The 15,788-nt window shown below is 37.8% G+C and overlaps 1 protein-coding gene across 3 annotated transcripts in view; it reads right to left on the bottom strand.

Annotated features, from left to right (window-relative positions):
- Nucleotides 1–15,788, bottom strand: part of FAM184B (family with sequence similarity 184 member B) — a 39,421-nt gene that overhangs the window by 17,789 nt on the left and 5,844 nt on the right. For all 3 annotated transcript variants that reach the window (XM_048046111.2, XM_013180435.3, XM_013180444.3), the window contains exon 3: nt 5,914–6,675. In XM_048046111.2, coding sequence (XP_047902068.2) covers nt 5,914–6,675 — 762 coding nt within the window. The remainder of the gene's footprint in view (nt 1–5,913; nt 6,676–15,788) is intronic.

Consider the following 15,788-nt stretch of genomic DNA (forward strand, 5'->3'; position numbering starts at 1 on the left):
TCTCTGTGACTCTCTAAGAAGAGATAGTTACAAGCAATATTTACTACCTATAAATAATAAATGCCTCCTATTATGCTTTTTCACTAAAATGTGAAATGATCTGACTCATATGAAGAATTTTAGCCTAGCATCATTCTAAGTATACCGTGTACAAACTCATTCACATAAAACAATACTGTATGTAAAAGGCGGAGTCCTTTTCATAAGGCTTGCACTTGATAAGGCAACTGTGTCCATTGAAACGACGCACCTCCACATATTGATCATATACGAATACCTTCATGATCAGATAAAATAATTTACTCCCACAGATTCCTTTATGAGAAGCAGGACTGCATAAATACATGAACTCCAGCAGTTTCAGAAGGCAGACATGAATTCTTCTGAGGAGCACTTAACACAGTTCATAGTCCCCAAAATCTAGAGGTACTGTCAACATTAAGTGATAGGAGCTGCACATTTTTTACGACTTCACAACTCATCTGCAAGAGTTTTAATTATTCTCAAGTAGATGTTGAACTTGGAAAGGTATAGCAGTGTTAAAACCAGGAAAAACAACAGAAGCACCATCTTAGCAACAACAAGGATCATTTGACCCGTAGTCTGACTGTCCAGCCCTACAAACTGCTGTAATCTTTTTTTTTGTCTATTAGATGCCTGACAAACACACAAATATAGTAGGAGACAGAAACTAAATTTCTCCTTAGTTTATGTGCAAATGTGGCAAACTAGTTGGCATGCACTGAAGTGTGAGCATCAGTGAGCATTAAAGCACATGCTTAAGACTAAACACGTGTTTTCCTACCTCTGAATGGACTCCAGCTCACATTTAGGTTCCTACTGCACAGGAATATTACAGATTGCAAATGTGCTGCAGCCAAACGATTCCATGCCACTGGGCAAGAGAGCAGAATTTACCAGAGAGCACTTCTCAGGGAAGTGAAATTCTTTTAAGAATGTCTTACACCAATTGCTGCTAGTACCTACCAACAACAAAACAGTGGCTTGGCCACTTAAAACACATTGAGAGAAGGTATTGCTCTGGCAACTTGCCTGAAGTTGCTCTCTTGTCCATGAGAAGACAATCATTCTTTCTGAATAAAGTTAAATAAGAACATACATACACACTTATGTATTTGTTTGTAACCAGTGGTGAAGTAATTGATAACACCTGCATTCCAGATCCATTTATTAACACTTCGTAGAATTAGCTTCTTTGCATAAACAATGCAAAATGTTGATTAAATCAATGGATTTAAGTATTTCACAGCAGAGATCCGTGGAAAGTGAAGTCAGAAATTGGAATACACCTACAATACATTTTTCTTCAGGAGGGAACTTACATTAATCACTCCAGCTGTCACACACAAAGCACTCAACGTGTTGCTAAGAAGGCAGTTTGTCACATCAAGGATAAATTCACCTTCCTGCCTCTGGAGCTTTTCACAGAAATACGTCAGCTCGACTTTCTTCTTTCCTTTTTTTTTTTTTTTTTCACTAAGACCATAGCAAGAAAATCCTTGCATTTTATGATAATTCAAAGTGCCTCCAGTGAGGATAATTCAAATGATGTCACTGTGACCAATAAGATTAAAGACAGATGAATTAGAGCATCTATAAATAGAATACATCTACCTTCTGCATTTTTTTCAGCTTGCATGAAGTTTTAGACTAACTTGATTTTCTTTATATGCCTCATTACAAGATCTTCCAACCCATTTAACAGCTATTCCTTCAGACAAATCTTTTCCTTTTGGAACTGATAGTTGCCTTTACAATGAAAGTTCTCAGTGTCTTTTACTCATACCCCCTTTTAGCTACAGCTTCCATAGTCTTTGCAATACAGTAGCTATAGAATTTGACAAAACCGAGGTAGAAGTCTGTGGTCTCAGCTATCTATTTTGTAGGGAATATGCTATTTCAGTGGACATACTCCACTGAAAAATACTGGCTTTATTTTAGTAAACAGTGTGAAACTTTAACGATTGAGGGTTGCACGCCTCATCTTCAGCTGTTTATCTTTTTTTTTTTTTTTTTGTAATTTTGGTTTGGTTTTGTGTGTGTGACTCACTTGAAAGTATGGAGGCTTCCTCAAGGATAACTTTAGTTATTTCAGAAAGTACAAAGGAAAATTTGTTTTTGTTATGTCTCCAATAACAGGTCTAATTTTCCACAGTGGTAGTAAAACAGGAAAAAATATATAGAAAAATAAAATATATATACAAATATATAGAAAAAATTTGGGTCTGTACAATTGATTAAGGGGAGACATTGCATACAGAGGGAACTCTCGGGATACATACATTACTGACTGTAGTGAGTCCGTTCTTGGTATTATTTCTGCTTAGCTTTTCAGAAGAAAAGAACTGCTCTCTACTAAAAAATAATTTAAAACATCTGTATTTCAATTTGACTTAACAAAGAAAGTCTGACTTGAATATTGTTCTCTTCCAGTTTTTGGTTATAGAAGAAGTTGAATGCTTTAATCTGATCTAGCTCAATTTTACTTTAAGGATATAAAGTAGTGTCTTAGCTGTCATTGAGCAACTGATGCACTTGAAGTTATGAACAGTGTTCCACTGGATGAGGGCAGAGCTCTAGGAATCTTACAGGACTGACTTCTATAGAATAATCTAAAGGCCCTTAATGGTGAAAGAAAAATTACATCGAATTCAGTAGTTTTTGGCATGCTTTGGAATGTTTAAGAGCAAAGCACCTGTTTAAACTCTTGCACACCTTCAGAGCCTCTCATTTGGTTTTGTTTGGCAGAAGTCATTTCCTGCAGTTGCATTATTTGATGCTTCAGTTCGTCTACTTCATTAAAAACTTTGCTCTGGGAATTCAGTACAGCTTCTGTATCATCTGTGGTAGCAACATTTACATTTCAAAAAGCATAACTAACTTGTGGAATGTGAGTGACTACTAACAAGGGAAATAATTCAGAATGACATTAATGAGCGTCTTACCTGCTTTTTGCAAGATTTCCTTCTCCTGAAACATATTTCTCTCTGACTACACTTAGATTTTCCTTCACGCTTTTCAACACAATTTTTTGATCCCAGAATTTCTTGCTGTGTTCCCTAAAGCTACACTTCCAAATTCTAAAATATGCATTGTGCTTCTATGTTTATTACATATGTTATTTTTTTGTTATCTGGAATAAATCATCATTTTCTGTCTTGGTGCAGTTCCATGGCATGAATCTTTGACCTAGAAAGAATGTTTAAAATAACCTTTTGCTCTTCCATACCCTTAAAGCGACTCTGTTGCCAGAATATTTGTAATGTGGGGCCATTCCATCAGATGCAGTAAGCATCACTGTAAGGTGAACACTCATCAAGAGCTACCATTTAAAAGAAGCCTGAAATTATCCTAAATTTGGAACAGGACATATTTCCTTTAATTTTCTGACAACTTGTGCTGAAAGATAATTTTTTTTTCCAGTTGCTTAAGTATAATAATTTGTAACACAATTCATAATACAGATGCCTAAAAAAAGAAAAATCATCTCCTACAGACTTTGCTGAGAATTGTCTGTCTCTAACTAAAGGGAAAAATTGGAGCTTAACTATTGTTGCATTTCTGGAGGTTCTAGCCTCAGTTTCCAAATATCTAACATAATACTGCAATACTTACTCAGAATAAACTTCCATTTGTTCCTATATGAATGCTATTTGAGTAGAACCTCATGGATTAAACCTACTTGTATTTGACACTGTCTGAAGGTGAAATCTTAAAGGTAAGCGTGTTTCTTTTACCTCTGTCATATGCCAAAATTATTCCAAAACTAGACTGAACAGTTCAGACCTAATGACTTGTCATCCTTTATATTCTTTCTTCCACAGTAATGATAATAAACATGAGCTAACATGATGCCTTTCATCTAAACGTCTCAAACCACTTGACATACACTAAGGAGAAAACAGAAAAATCGCTTTGCTTAAACATCAGTCCTTTTATCTTTCATGCATTTTGACAGCTTTTTTTGGATAGTATTTACTGATGATCAGAGGCATTACTGATTAAAGAAATGCTTCTGTTTCCAAATCTGCCATTATCCATAGGATTCTGAAAAAAAATTAATATTTAACCGTGACAACAGAAATAGCCAATTAAAAAATTAGAAGTTTCTCCTTTCTATTTAAACTAGAGAGAAATAGAAAATAACATTGTGTCTAACTGTTCTCCTTCCAGATTTAACCTAGTCCCAAACTCTCTTTAAAGATTCAAGGCAATATGCTAAGCTGGTGTGTAAATCAGTCTCATTTATAGACTTAGAGGATCTGAAATGTACAAGAGTTGAGCAGATGTCTATCAGAAGAGATTTCAGTTTCATCTAGCTGATACTGAATTTAGAAATTAAATTGTTCAAGACTCCACCTTTTTATACCCAGTTCTTGTCAGATTTTAAACTTTTTATTCCTAAAAACTGCCTTTTTGACACAATAACTTAGAACAGCAAAATCACGTGTATAAATTTTCGTGCATCCCTTCTCCATTTTTCCTGAATATTATTTAAAGAGACCACAAGAAATCAGGATCTTACTTGTCCCTCCTCCCTCTTATCCCTTATAAATATAGAGCCAGGACACTTTCCTTACTGAAACAGATACTATGGATTTCCCTGACTCAATTGGAAAAATGGTTTATCTGCATCTCTACCATTCATTGTAACATCTCTGCTCTTCTGTGGAAAGTAGAGGTTGTTCTGCTATCGATCTACACACTGAGAGAATGGTCCTTAATGATGTTGGGGAAGGTGAATTCAACGCACCCTCCAGCCTTGCAAAACTCACCCAGGCAGTGACTGTATTAAAGGCTGAACTCCCTCACAAAACATTCCCAAAGAGGCCCACAGCTGTGCACCATCACCAAAGTGTTGCTGTCTGGCAAGACTTGAGGGCAGATGGTGAAAAGTGTCACAGATGTTTTGGAGGAAATGCAGCTGACTGGGGTGATCCTGCTCTCTACAGGATTCTGGGGTTCTCTGAGACTCTGAAGGAGATAAATCTTTCTCATTAGTAAACTATTTTTGTGATTCTGAAATGCTCCAAATCTAGACCTTCAAGGTATTTTCTTATTAATATGTTAGGTTGCTGTCACAGTTTTGGGGTCAGGTCTAGCAGGTAAGTTTCTGTGATGGAGAGACCAATACTGTTAGAAGGAAGTGGAACTGTTGAGCACAAAGCCTGGCTGGGTACTTTGGCTTCATAGAAGTTCATCAGCGTCTCTCCCACACCCTGACCTTACGTACCAAATGCAGCCAATCTCTGCAACTGCATCTGGCACAAGGGGCAATGAAGCAGAAAGGGGCTGCAGAGCTGTGCTGCAGCTGTGCTGTATGAGAGATACACCAGCTTGGGTAGACAGGCGAAGTGAGAAGTAACTGGGAAACTCACCACACGAAACTTCACAGGTGTAAATGACACTTATTAAATGTCACTTGGAATGAGGCATTCTTTCAAGAGTCATACAACACAAAGCACTTCATTCCTAACCTGCCAGCTCGCTGCATGGTCTCTTATCTGACCACGCTCATATCAATACATTGAGCTGCTGACAGCTACAATGCAAGCGGAGAATGTACTGTGTAAGTATCACTGCTAGTGTTAGTGCCTGGTTGGTTCTCCACACTTCTGGGCAGGAAAGTTAACAGCTCTGTTCAGTCAACAGACAAATTGACTTCACTTCTCCCTCAGGGGAGCATTCAAAGACTCCCTCAGTCTAGCATTCAAAGACTTCTCCTAATGAGTTACTAATCATCTTAACTCTTTCTTCAAAATTCTCAGCACCAAAACTCCCATTTCTCTTCCAAGCCTCTAGCACTGCTTTAGTGTTTACAAAGCTTTTGACTCAAAATGATGTTTAAAAGAACTCTCTTCGCCCAAATTTTAAAAATATACCGTTTTCTACCTGTATTCTCTCTTTCAGCTTCTGGGAATGCTTCTTCCTCTCATTTATCTTCTGGCTTTTCTCCTCTAGGTCTGCCTCCAGCTTCTTTACTTGCTGTAGCAAAAAACCTTCCTTAGCCTCTGAGCTCTTCCTTTGCTCCATTTCTCTTTGCTGACAATTCTTTGTTTCTGCCATGGATTGCTGCACAGACTTTTTCAAAGTCTCTTTTTCTCTCTCACAGGAAGCTTGCAGCTGGCTTGTTTTCTGGGTATATTCCTTAATTGCTCTCTGGTTCTCACTCTCCAGGTTTTCCATCTCATTTACTACAGCTTGTCCTTCCACATTGTATTTTTCATCTAAAATTTCTTTTCTATCTAAGTTTTGTCTCCTAGATGCTTTGCATTCATTCATCAGTCCTTGAGACTCACGATTTAAATGCAAAAGTTTGTTTTCAAAGTCTGCATTAGTATCTACTGTGTCTGTGGAAAGGACCATCTGTGCCTGTTGTACTTCTGTCCTCAGTTCCCTCTCTTCCACCTGCTGCTTGCACAATGTTAACTCTGCCAAGGCTTCTTCCTTTAGTCTCTTATGTTGTTCCACTGCAATTTCAAGGGCTTGAATATGTTTTCTCAGCAATTGTTCTTCTTCAGCTTTGCTTTTATACTGGAGAATTGTTTCCCTTGTCTCAGCAAGAATGTGTTGAATTTCTTCTTCATGAGCATCTCTCAGAGCCTGTATACTAGCCTCGTGTTCATCATTCTTAGTGTTCAGGGCATATATCACCTGTAGATAAAGGAAAAGAATATAGGAGATTAAAGTATCTGGTAAATGGTAGTGTTATGAATTCAGTTGCTATATTTAGCAAGAGAACAATCACTACAGTTATGTATTTTGTTGTCTTTTTTTTTTCCTCCACTAGCTACAGAAAGGATAATTATAAACTGCAAATCCTTGTAAAGAAAGAAGACAATACTGTGAGAAATATTTTTTTCCAGATTTTTTTAGAGATTTCCTTTTTTGTTCTTAGCAAGTTCTCACCTCATACATCAGGTTTGACCTCTAATACAGGGACTGAAACAGAAATTCTGTAAGAAGATTAAATTCTGCATTCCTGACTTGAACTAAAACACCACTGAAGATGCACTTCAGAAGCCATATGACTAACATATTAACTTGATTAGCATTTCAAGATAGCTATTACTCAGCTGCAAGCACCTTTAGGTTTGAATCGCAGAAGTGCTCAGGTAATGTCTTTTATCTTACCTCAGTAACAGCAATAAATCTCAAAAATCACGCTTTAGCAGGTGGCCCTGCTAGAGCAGAGAGGTTGGACAAGATGACCTCTGGAGGTCCCTTCCAACCTCACACATCCCATGATTCTGTGATTATGCCTATTGGTCTCTCAGTTGAGACTTTCCCTAAGGAAGGATTGACAATTACTGGGCCAGAATTCTAGTCTAATTAAATAATTAGTTATGACTAATTTTATTTATGTTTAAGACTATACAACAATAAATGACAAAAGTCTGGAGTATGTGTTGTATGAACCCTGAAGACTTCTCCACAGTTACTGAATTTGCTTGGCTATGTCTAACCATTCTTTTTGGAGCCCTCTGTATATTCAATAACATATTGAATTTCAGTCATCCATAAATGAAAGCAAACACACAAATACATTTTATGTGAAGTCAGCTTCCTCCCTGGTGGTAATGAAATAAATATAGAAGCCTTAAAGAGTCACAAATGCAAAACATGGTCTGAATGCATAAATATGTGACAGAAGAGAGTAACAGCATCGTATTCCAGAAGACAAACAGACACGAAGTCATTGTCTACATTTAGATATGTGTACTGATTGGCCTTAGATTACATGGTGTTAAATCTTCTCTGCTATTTTTGACCATTTTTTCTTTGAAACAGAAATAGTTGCAGATTCCTCCTCCCCATAAGTGGTAACTAAAATAATTCTATGAACCTTTTTTTAACTCTCCCAGAGATAGACACAAAAACTACAAGGAAAATGTTAATTTTGCCCATGGCTTTGGAATGATCTGTAATAAGTTTGGGCAACTCTTCAATTAACTAGGTCAGATATTAGCAATCATATTTTTATTTTGTTTCATCAGCAAAACAGAGATGAGCATTAAAACATCTGACCTTTGTGACTCAGACTTCTCCCTTAGCAATGAATTTATCTCGTAAATCGGCACTGCCTGTCTCATATTATGTTATGTTCAGTCTGACAGTAGAAATCGGGTTCCTCTGAGGTCTGACTTCATCCTCAAGCTTCCTCAAATTCCACTGAGCGTTCGAACAAATCGGAGACATTCTACATTAATGGTTATCACCAACATCTTAGGTGAGTTATCTGAAAGACTGGGAGAAACTGAACTCCCTGCTCTATCAATCATTCCTACACATCTGTTCAATAGTGGCTAGAACCACAATGAAGAATTCTGACTTGAAAATGAATGCCTTTAAATTTAATCTTCAAGCTTGACTGCTGAAACTGATTCCTCAGTATCTTAACCTTCTTAAAAGATTTAATTTTCAGAGGGTTGCTGCTCTGTACATTCTGAAATTTAAGCGCCTCACACATGCCTTTCACTCCCTACTGAATATAGCTACTCTATTCCTATCCCAAATGCCTCATTGAAGAGACTCGAGTTAAGCGAGATGAATCTGAGCAGTGTATGTGCATTCTGCTGGAAGGAAAAATACTGAAAAATGATTTCAGCACCTGTACCTTGTAGAGTGTACATGATGCTGACTAATGTGGTATAAACATCTCGACAGTTGTGTTGATCAAAAGCTCATCAAAAACATTTCTGAAAATGATTGGTTAGACAACTCAGACAGAATTGCCTTCAAATGCAAAAAGCACTGCATCGCTCCGTGAGTAACTAGCTTAATACCAATGGCTACCACCTCCTTACAGTTCTCCAAAGCTGTATACTGTACTGATGTTACAGCAACCAAGTTATATGCCAGCTTGGTAAAAACTCTGTAACCCAGTATATGCCACCAGAGCATTATGACTTTTTAGATTTCCAGGTGTGACTACAGTCCTTTGGAAGAAGCTAAATAAACTTATTTTCCTCTGAAGTGAAAGCACAGCTCCATTTGAAATACCTTTGTTTTAAAAAGTTGTTTTCATGTCAGTATACCCACTTCATGTTGGCTTACAAACCAAAATGGATATTGGGCATACAAATACTATGTGCACCTGGTTGGATGCAGGATTTTGGAAAAGCAAGCTTTTTGTAGTTTCCTTTTGTTTTCCATCTATATTCCCTTTTTATTCCTTTTCCCAATCTTGCTGAGGTGTTTATGATTGCCCTCAAATTAGTATCACCTGTAATTTTTAGTATGTTGCTTATTTTTACTTCCAGATCATCAATGCATATGTGAAATAAGGTGAGCTCTAAACCAAATCTTTGTAGAATCTCCCTCCCTACAATCTGATGTCATAAAACTTTAGCTTACAGTTCCTGATTCACGTTGCGTCTTGTCTGTCAAAAACATTTTCTACCTAACTTTGACATCATTTAACAAAACTTAAATAACGACAGCACCACAATTTTACATTTTGGGTGCAACTATAAAGCAGAATAAGAAAATCAGTCAGCATGACATTTACATGAAATTTATTTCTATTTCTTTGTTATCTCTGCAGTGAATCAAATTCAGCTTCAGTGTATTTATCAGGTTAAACTGTAATCCAATGCTGTCACAGAATTTTTATTTTTCAGTAAAGGTTAAGTTAAGTCAAATTTGTGTCTATTGAAAAAACACAGACCTCAATGAAAACATTTAAAAAGATGATGCTTGTTCATTGATAAATCTACTGATATGTTCGACATGCACACCTATATGGAAAAGCAGAGATTAAGACTAAATTGTCGGATCAGAGAATGGTTAATGCTCACCTTTTGCAATCTGTCTTGGCAAAGTTCTTGCATAACTCCGCAGGGTCTCAAATACCCCCATAAATTTTTAGCCTTTATAGCCTTGGATGAGTTCAACTACCCTTACGAAGCTGTTTCAGACAGTTGACATGCAAGAAATAGATGTCTTCAAAAGAAAACTACATTTATAACTCCACCCTCTGTCTGTTTTAAGGTCAGTGTAGTGTATGTGAATTTTTAGTACAGAAGTTCAGTAAAGTTCACAACTCTGTGATAACAGAAGGAATCAAAAGGCTGTTGTATTGTATTTCACTGACAATTTAGTTATCTGGTTTTTGTTACGTATCTAAACCAGATCTAAAGACAGTGGTGATAGAATTCATTTACCAAATTAGCACTCAATATAGTGAAAATGTTCAATCAAGTCTCAGATTTTTAAAGATCTTTAGGGGTTAAAAATTGCAGATACATGTTTAGCACTTTTAAAGGGTTGGTGTTGTTTTGCATTTTTATGATGCTTAACTGAAACTTTAGCCTTCTATAAGAGCTTTAAGAATCTTGGCACAGATTATCATAATGCAACACTACCCAGTCTTAAATGAAGTAAATCAAATTCATCAAGTTCTCACTTAATACCTGTTTTTTCAAAGTATTTCCTTACTTTAAATACAGTAGAATTTAATTCTACAAGTAGAAATCAAGAAGTGATGGGACAAACTGATTGGAAAAAAATCCAATGAGGGCTATTCAATATGAAGATACTTCTGTGGTCTCCAGAAAACACAGGGAAATCACCGGAGGCAGGCAGAGTACCTTGCACAAGCGCACTAAAGGCAGGTCATACTCCTGCCACTCTCTGGGCACCATCAGAGATGAGCTACTGCCTCAGATATGCCCCAGCTTGTCCTCATGTCTTTGTCAGCACAGGGTTTTTTAAAAGACTTTTTTTTCTTTCAGTTTTTCTCCCTCCTCACAAAGCAGTACCATAAAAGTCAGAATCAAGACCCAAAGGACAGATATCGTAATACTACGTTATTACACACATACCCCAATTTCTACCTTAATACTAGACTGAAAATAGCCACTACTCACATTCACATTTCAAGAAGACATTCTTATTAAGCAAATACACAAGAGCTAGCCTGAATATTAATGTTTCCACTAATTTTTATGTATGCTTTGATCTTTAATTTTTAAGCATTAAAGTTCAAAGTATCATATTTGTGTTGCAAACCATGACTCCCCTGAAGGACCAGGAAGCAGTGGTTATTGCTGCAGCCTGCAGGACTGTGCACCCTGGCTGCACAAGCAGGCAGGAGCTGTACTGTGCCCCAGTACATCTGCAGATCAGTGGGTAAGAACTGCAAGGAGCACCACCAAGATCACCTGTCCTGTAGTTTTGAGGCATTTCATTATTTCTATAAAATACTAAGCATATTAGTAAGAACAATATTAAGTAAAAACATTTAAAAGTACCAGCTATTGTTCTAAATAGCCCTGTTATCAAATTCTAGGAGTTCCCTCCTCCTGAAAAATGACAGATATTCAACTATAACCTCATATTTACATTTAAAGGTAGCTCTCATCTAAACCTCCAACTGTCAGTGAACAGTCACAACCAAATACTGTAACTTCCAAAGACAATTACAACAGTAAATGGCTCTGGTAGTGATCAGTTTTAAGTTAATACTGTGTTTAAGTGCTTAAGGGCCAAGTCATATGAAGTTCTGAATGACAACTACATTAAAAAGGTGCAATATTACTTCAGACGAATTTTACCGAGTTCATGATATCAAGAAAAATCCCAAGTTGAGGACAGACAGTTTGTAGTTCCCTTACAAAATAAAGGCAGTGCTTCCTCAGTAATAGGGTTAAGTGACGTTCTGCTGCCCCCGAGCCCCTTGGAAGACAAGTGCACGTACAGTAAGTACAATGCCAAGTCTGAACCAGCACAACCCAGCCTGAGCTAATGTGTCCCACTGGGAGGCAAGATAAATTAACTCAGTCTTGGTACCGGAGTAATTCACACATCTCCTGATGGCTCTAAGCACCGCTGAGAAGAACTTGTGTGTCTGTCTGCTCCTACTAAAAGCACAGGTTCTTCAGCAGCACACAGAGACAGCCTGGTGGTGCACACCTGGGAAAAACAGGTGAGCTGTTACAGTGAGAGCTAATGTGGTTAAGATCTGACTGCAGACTTGGGAAAAGAGTTCCACCTCAGTGTAACTGCTGTTTTAATAAAACACTTTTTTTTACCTAAGGCGACGTGACTTCAGGGAAAACAAGAACACAACGCTTTATGGATGAAAATACTTCATATACCACATGCAATGTTCAAGTGTTCAAAAGCCTGAATATAGAGTATTTAAGTGGGAAAGCTGAGTAGGCAATAACTTCTAACTTGGGTATAATCTTTTCCAGTGTAAAATGCTGACTTCTCTATACTGCTTAAAGAAAATGTTAGAAGAAAGGTATAGTTATAAGGTCACTGAAAAGGGTACTTTGGGACATCATCCATGAAGAAAAGATTGAACATGATAAACTATAACCTTGCAAATTTCCTTTATGCAATTAGTGGACCAATAGATATTTTATTACCCACTGCCTGTAATGTGGATATTAAGAAAATGCATTTTGTTTATAAACAAATGATTTACATGGGGGTCTCAAGATAGTGATATATTTGATAAATCTGATATACAGCTTCCATTATGAAGTAGCTTTTAGTTGTCAATTACTAAGGCTGTCAGATTTTCTGCAAACTTGATATATAGTTGGTAACAAATTTGTTAAAATGTTAAGAAGGTAATTCCAATACATAGATGCCATTCATATACCTTGAATTAATTTAAATGACAGTTTCTAGCCTTCTGAATAAGAAGATTCTGGGTTACTTCCTAATGGAAATAGTGGCTTTAATACTGTTTTTGACTAGTTAACACAATTACATGACGTTGCACGTGGACTTTATGATCTGGGAGTTCCCTTCCAGTTCTGTAAGGAAATGGTACTGCTGACAGGTTAAGAAATCTTACTCTGTATGTTTTTGTCAGCTAACAGGCAACAATAGTGCTACCTTTGAAATCCTGATAGAAAATTGTATGTAAAAATAATTTAAACAAATGCATCATCAAATATATCATGGGGATATTGGCAGCTGACTTTTCTAGTCTTTTTAGGACAAAATGTAAGCAGCTTTATAAAATGATTCTTTCTTTCTTTCTTTGCCTACGTGGAAACCAGTTTTTATATTCTTTGCCCAAAGGAAAAGTATTGTAGCTCCAAAAGCGTGATCCTAGTTTTTATGCTGCTCCATTTTGCTTCATTTCTGTAGAATGCTGAATACCACTCCAGAGAACTGACATCAAAAAGCCTTGAGCACGCAGCAGAGCTCTGGTAGCATAATAACTAATTGCACATCAGCTGGGCCACGGCAAGCACTGGTTACTGAGTACTGTTAATACATCATAGTAAATAAGGTCAATGAACTTAACTTAAACTTAGTTAAGAAACACAACATATTTCAGCTAGGAACATGGGCAAACAGGAATGCTCAGACAGGTACAGCTGCTCAGCTGATATGTGCTTCCAGAGTAAACCATTGGACTTTGATCATATTCCCACCCCAAACCTATCAGCCACTTTTTATGGCAAATAAAATAGGAAAGGTTAAATGATCTGATATACAGTTATCCTGCAAAACACTGGAGTGGTGTAAACAATCTATGTGCTCGCACACATACAGATGATTTGCTAATTCTTCCCAGAAATTTACACTTCTAGAGTGAAACTAATAGAACTAAATAACGGAATCACAAAATGGTTTGGGAAGGGAACTTAAAGGTCACCTAGACCAACCTCCCTGCCATGGGCACGGACACCTCCCACCAGACCAGGTTGCTCAAAGCCCCATCTAGCCTGGCCTTGAACAACTCCAGGGATGCAGCATCCACAGCTTCTCTGGGCAACTTTTTCCAATGCCTCACCATCCTCTGAGTAAAGAATTTCTTCCTACAGTCTAACCCAAACCTACCCTCTTTTAGCTTAAAACCATTACGCCTTGTTCTATGACTACATGCCCTTGTAAAAAGTCTCTCCACCTTTCTTATAAGCACCCTTCAAGCATTCTTCCCTAACCTAAACCCTCCCACCTCTCTTAGCTTTTCTTAGCAGGAGAGGTGCTCCAGCCCCTTGGTCATCTTTGTGGCCCTCCTCTGGACCCACTCCAACAGGTCCATGTCCTTCAGGCCCCAGAGCTGAACACAGGGCTCCAGGTGGGATCTCACAAGAGCAGAGCAGAGGGGGAGAATCACCTCCCTCGACCTGCTGGCCACGCTGCTTTTGATGCAGCCCAGGATACATCTGGCTTTCTGGGCTGCAAGCACACATTGCCAGCTCACATCCAATTTTTCATCCACCGTAGCCTCCATGTCCTTCTCTGCAGGGCTGGAGAATATGCTAGTGTATCTCACACACTTTTGTGCAAAAGTCAGACATTCTTCCTCAAACAGCTAATGAAAGTGGGTTTTGCTTATCTGACTCATTTCCCACTGAAGCTTATTAAATAATGTTCATATTTTCTACTCTGCTGACTCAGCTGAAGGGCAATAAACCTTCTGGTGACTGGTGGTGTTAAGCAGCCAGAGTACATAACATTTTCAGCTGCTCCACACAGAGACGTTAAGGAACATCTGCCTATGCTGCTTCTTGTACAAAAAGAGCACACTTGTTCCCACTTGACGTTTCTTTCCCCTGCAGGTGAAAAAAAAGGGTTTACTGTGTTTTACCAGCAATTAACTTTTCCCTGCATTGGCACTCTGTTCCTCCGTTTAGGTCCACAGGATTCAACACATGCAGAATTCTCACCAGACTGCTTGATTTTTAAAAAAATAGAAATCTATTTAACCAGAAATACTACAATTTAAAATGTGTTTCTTGCAACAAAGCTCCCAAATTCCCCATAAAGAGTCACAAGAACCCCTAGAGGAAATGAGTAACTATCTCTCCTCATTAAAAATATTCCTCCATTGGTCTCCAGGAATTTGTCTCTGAGAAGGAAACAGAATTGTTTCGTGACTTAGGGAGCTCTCTGATAACCAGATAAGGTCACCACCCTAGTTATTCATGCTAGGCTTGGTTCCAGGGCGTTAGGTTTGCCTGAGCCCCACTGCAGAGGTTTGAAAAGAAGCCTGAATATCATGGATATCTGTACTGTACCTAGTGCTTGCCAGCTCTGTCCAGGCTGCCTTTTCACTGAAAGCTGATCCATGCTCCTAAACACTCTTCTTCAAGAGTTCACTTGCATTCCTCATCCTATCTCAAGTGAAAAGAACTGTCCTGAGAAACTGTAAGCAGATGAAAATCCTGTAATAGCCAGTGGATATTAGAAACCTATAGCCTGAGGCAGCAGGGAGCCCAATGCTTCTTATAAAATTCACCACACATTTTAAACTCCGTGTTATTGCTAAACATACTGGAAATGCAAGGAATTGATATGCACAAAAGAGCATACCAAGGGTGCAGAGTTTGATGAAGACTACATCACTGGCACAAAGTTGTGCTTTCTGCTACAGTCATGAAAATGTACCAACTGAAGTCCCTATTAATTCAAATGTTGCAGAAAGGTATCTACCAAACAAGTGTGTCATCTGTCTATGTGAATGACAACTACAGATGGGCATTCCCATCTGGAAGCAGAATTTTTCTGTCTGAATTTTTTTACTTCTTAAATCTCATGAGTTATCTTCTGAAAACGCAAAGCCAAGTTTATTGAGAAATAGCTGCAAAGTAACCTTATTTTAATGTCAAAAGACAGAAGACCCAGACATCTCTCATCCAAAGTCACTAATATTACCAGGTCTTGTACATTTTTTACTTGCATTAAAAACTTCAGGTTTTAATTTGTAATTTCTTTTTTTAGAATATATTTTTAAAACAAAACCTGGTTAGTCTCATATTCATTTAGTACCATGAGCTAATGATTTAAAA

The sequence above is a fragment of the Anser cygnoides genome, chromosome 4, assembly GCF_040182565.1.
Source record: "Anser cygnoides isolate HZ-2024a breed goose chromosome 4, Taihu_goose_T2T_genome, whole genome shotgun sequence".
NCBI lineage: Eukaryota > Metazoa > Chordata > Aves > Anseriformes > Anatidae > Anser > Anser cygnoides.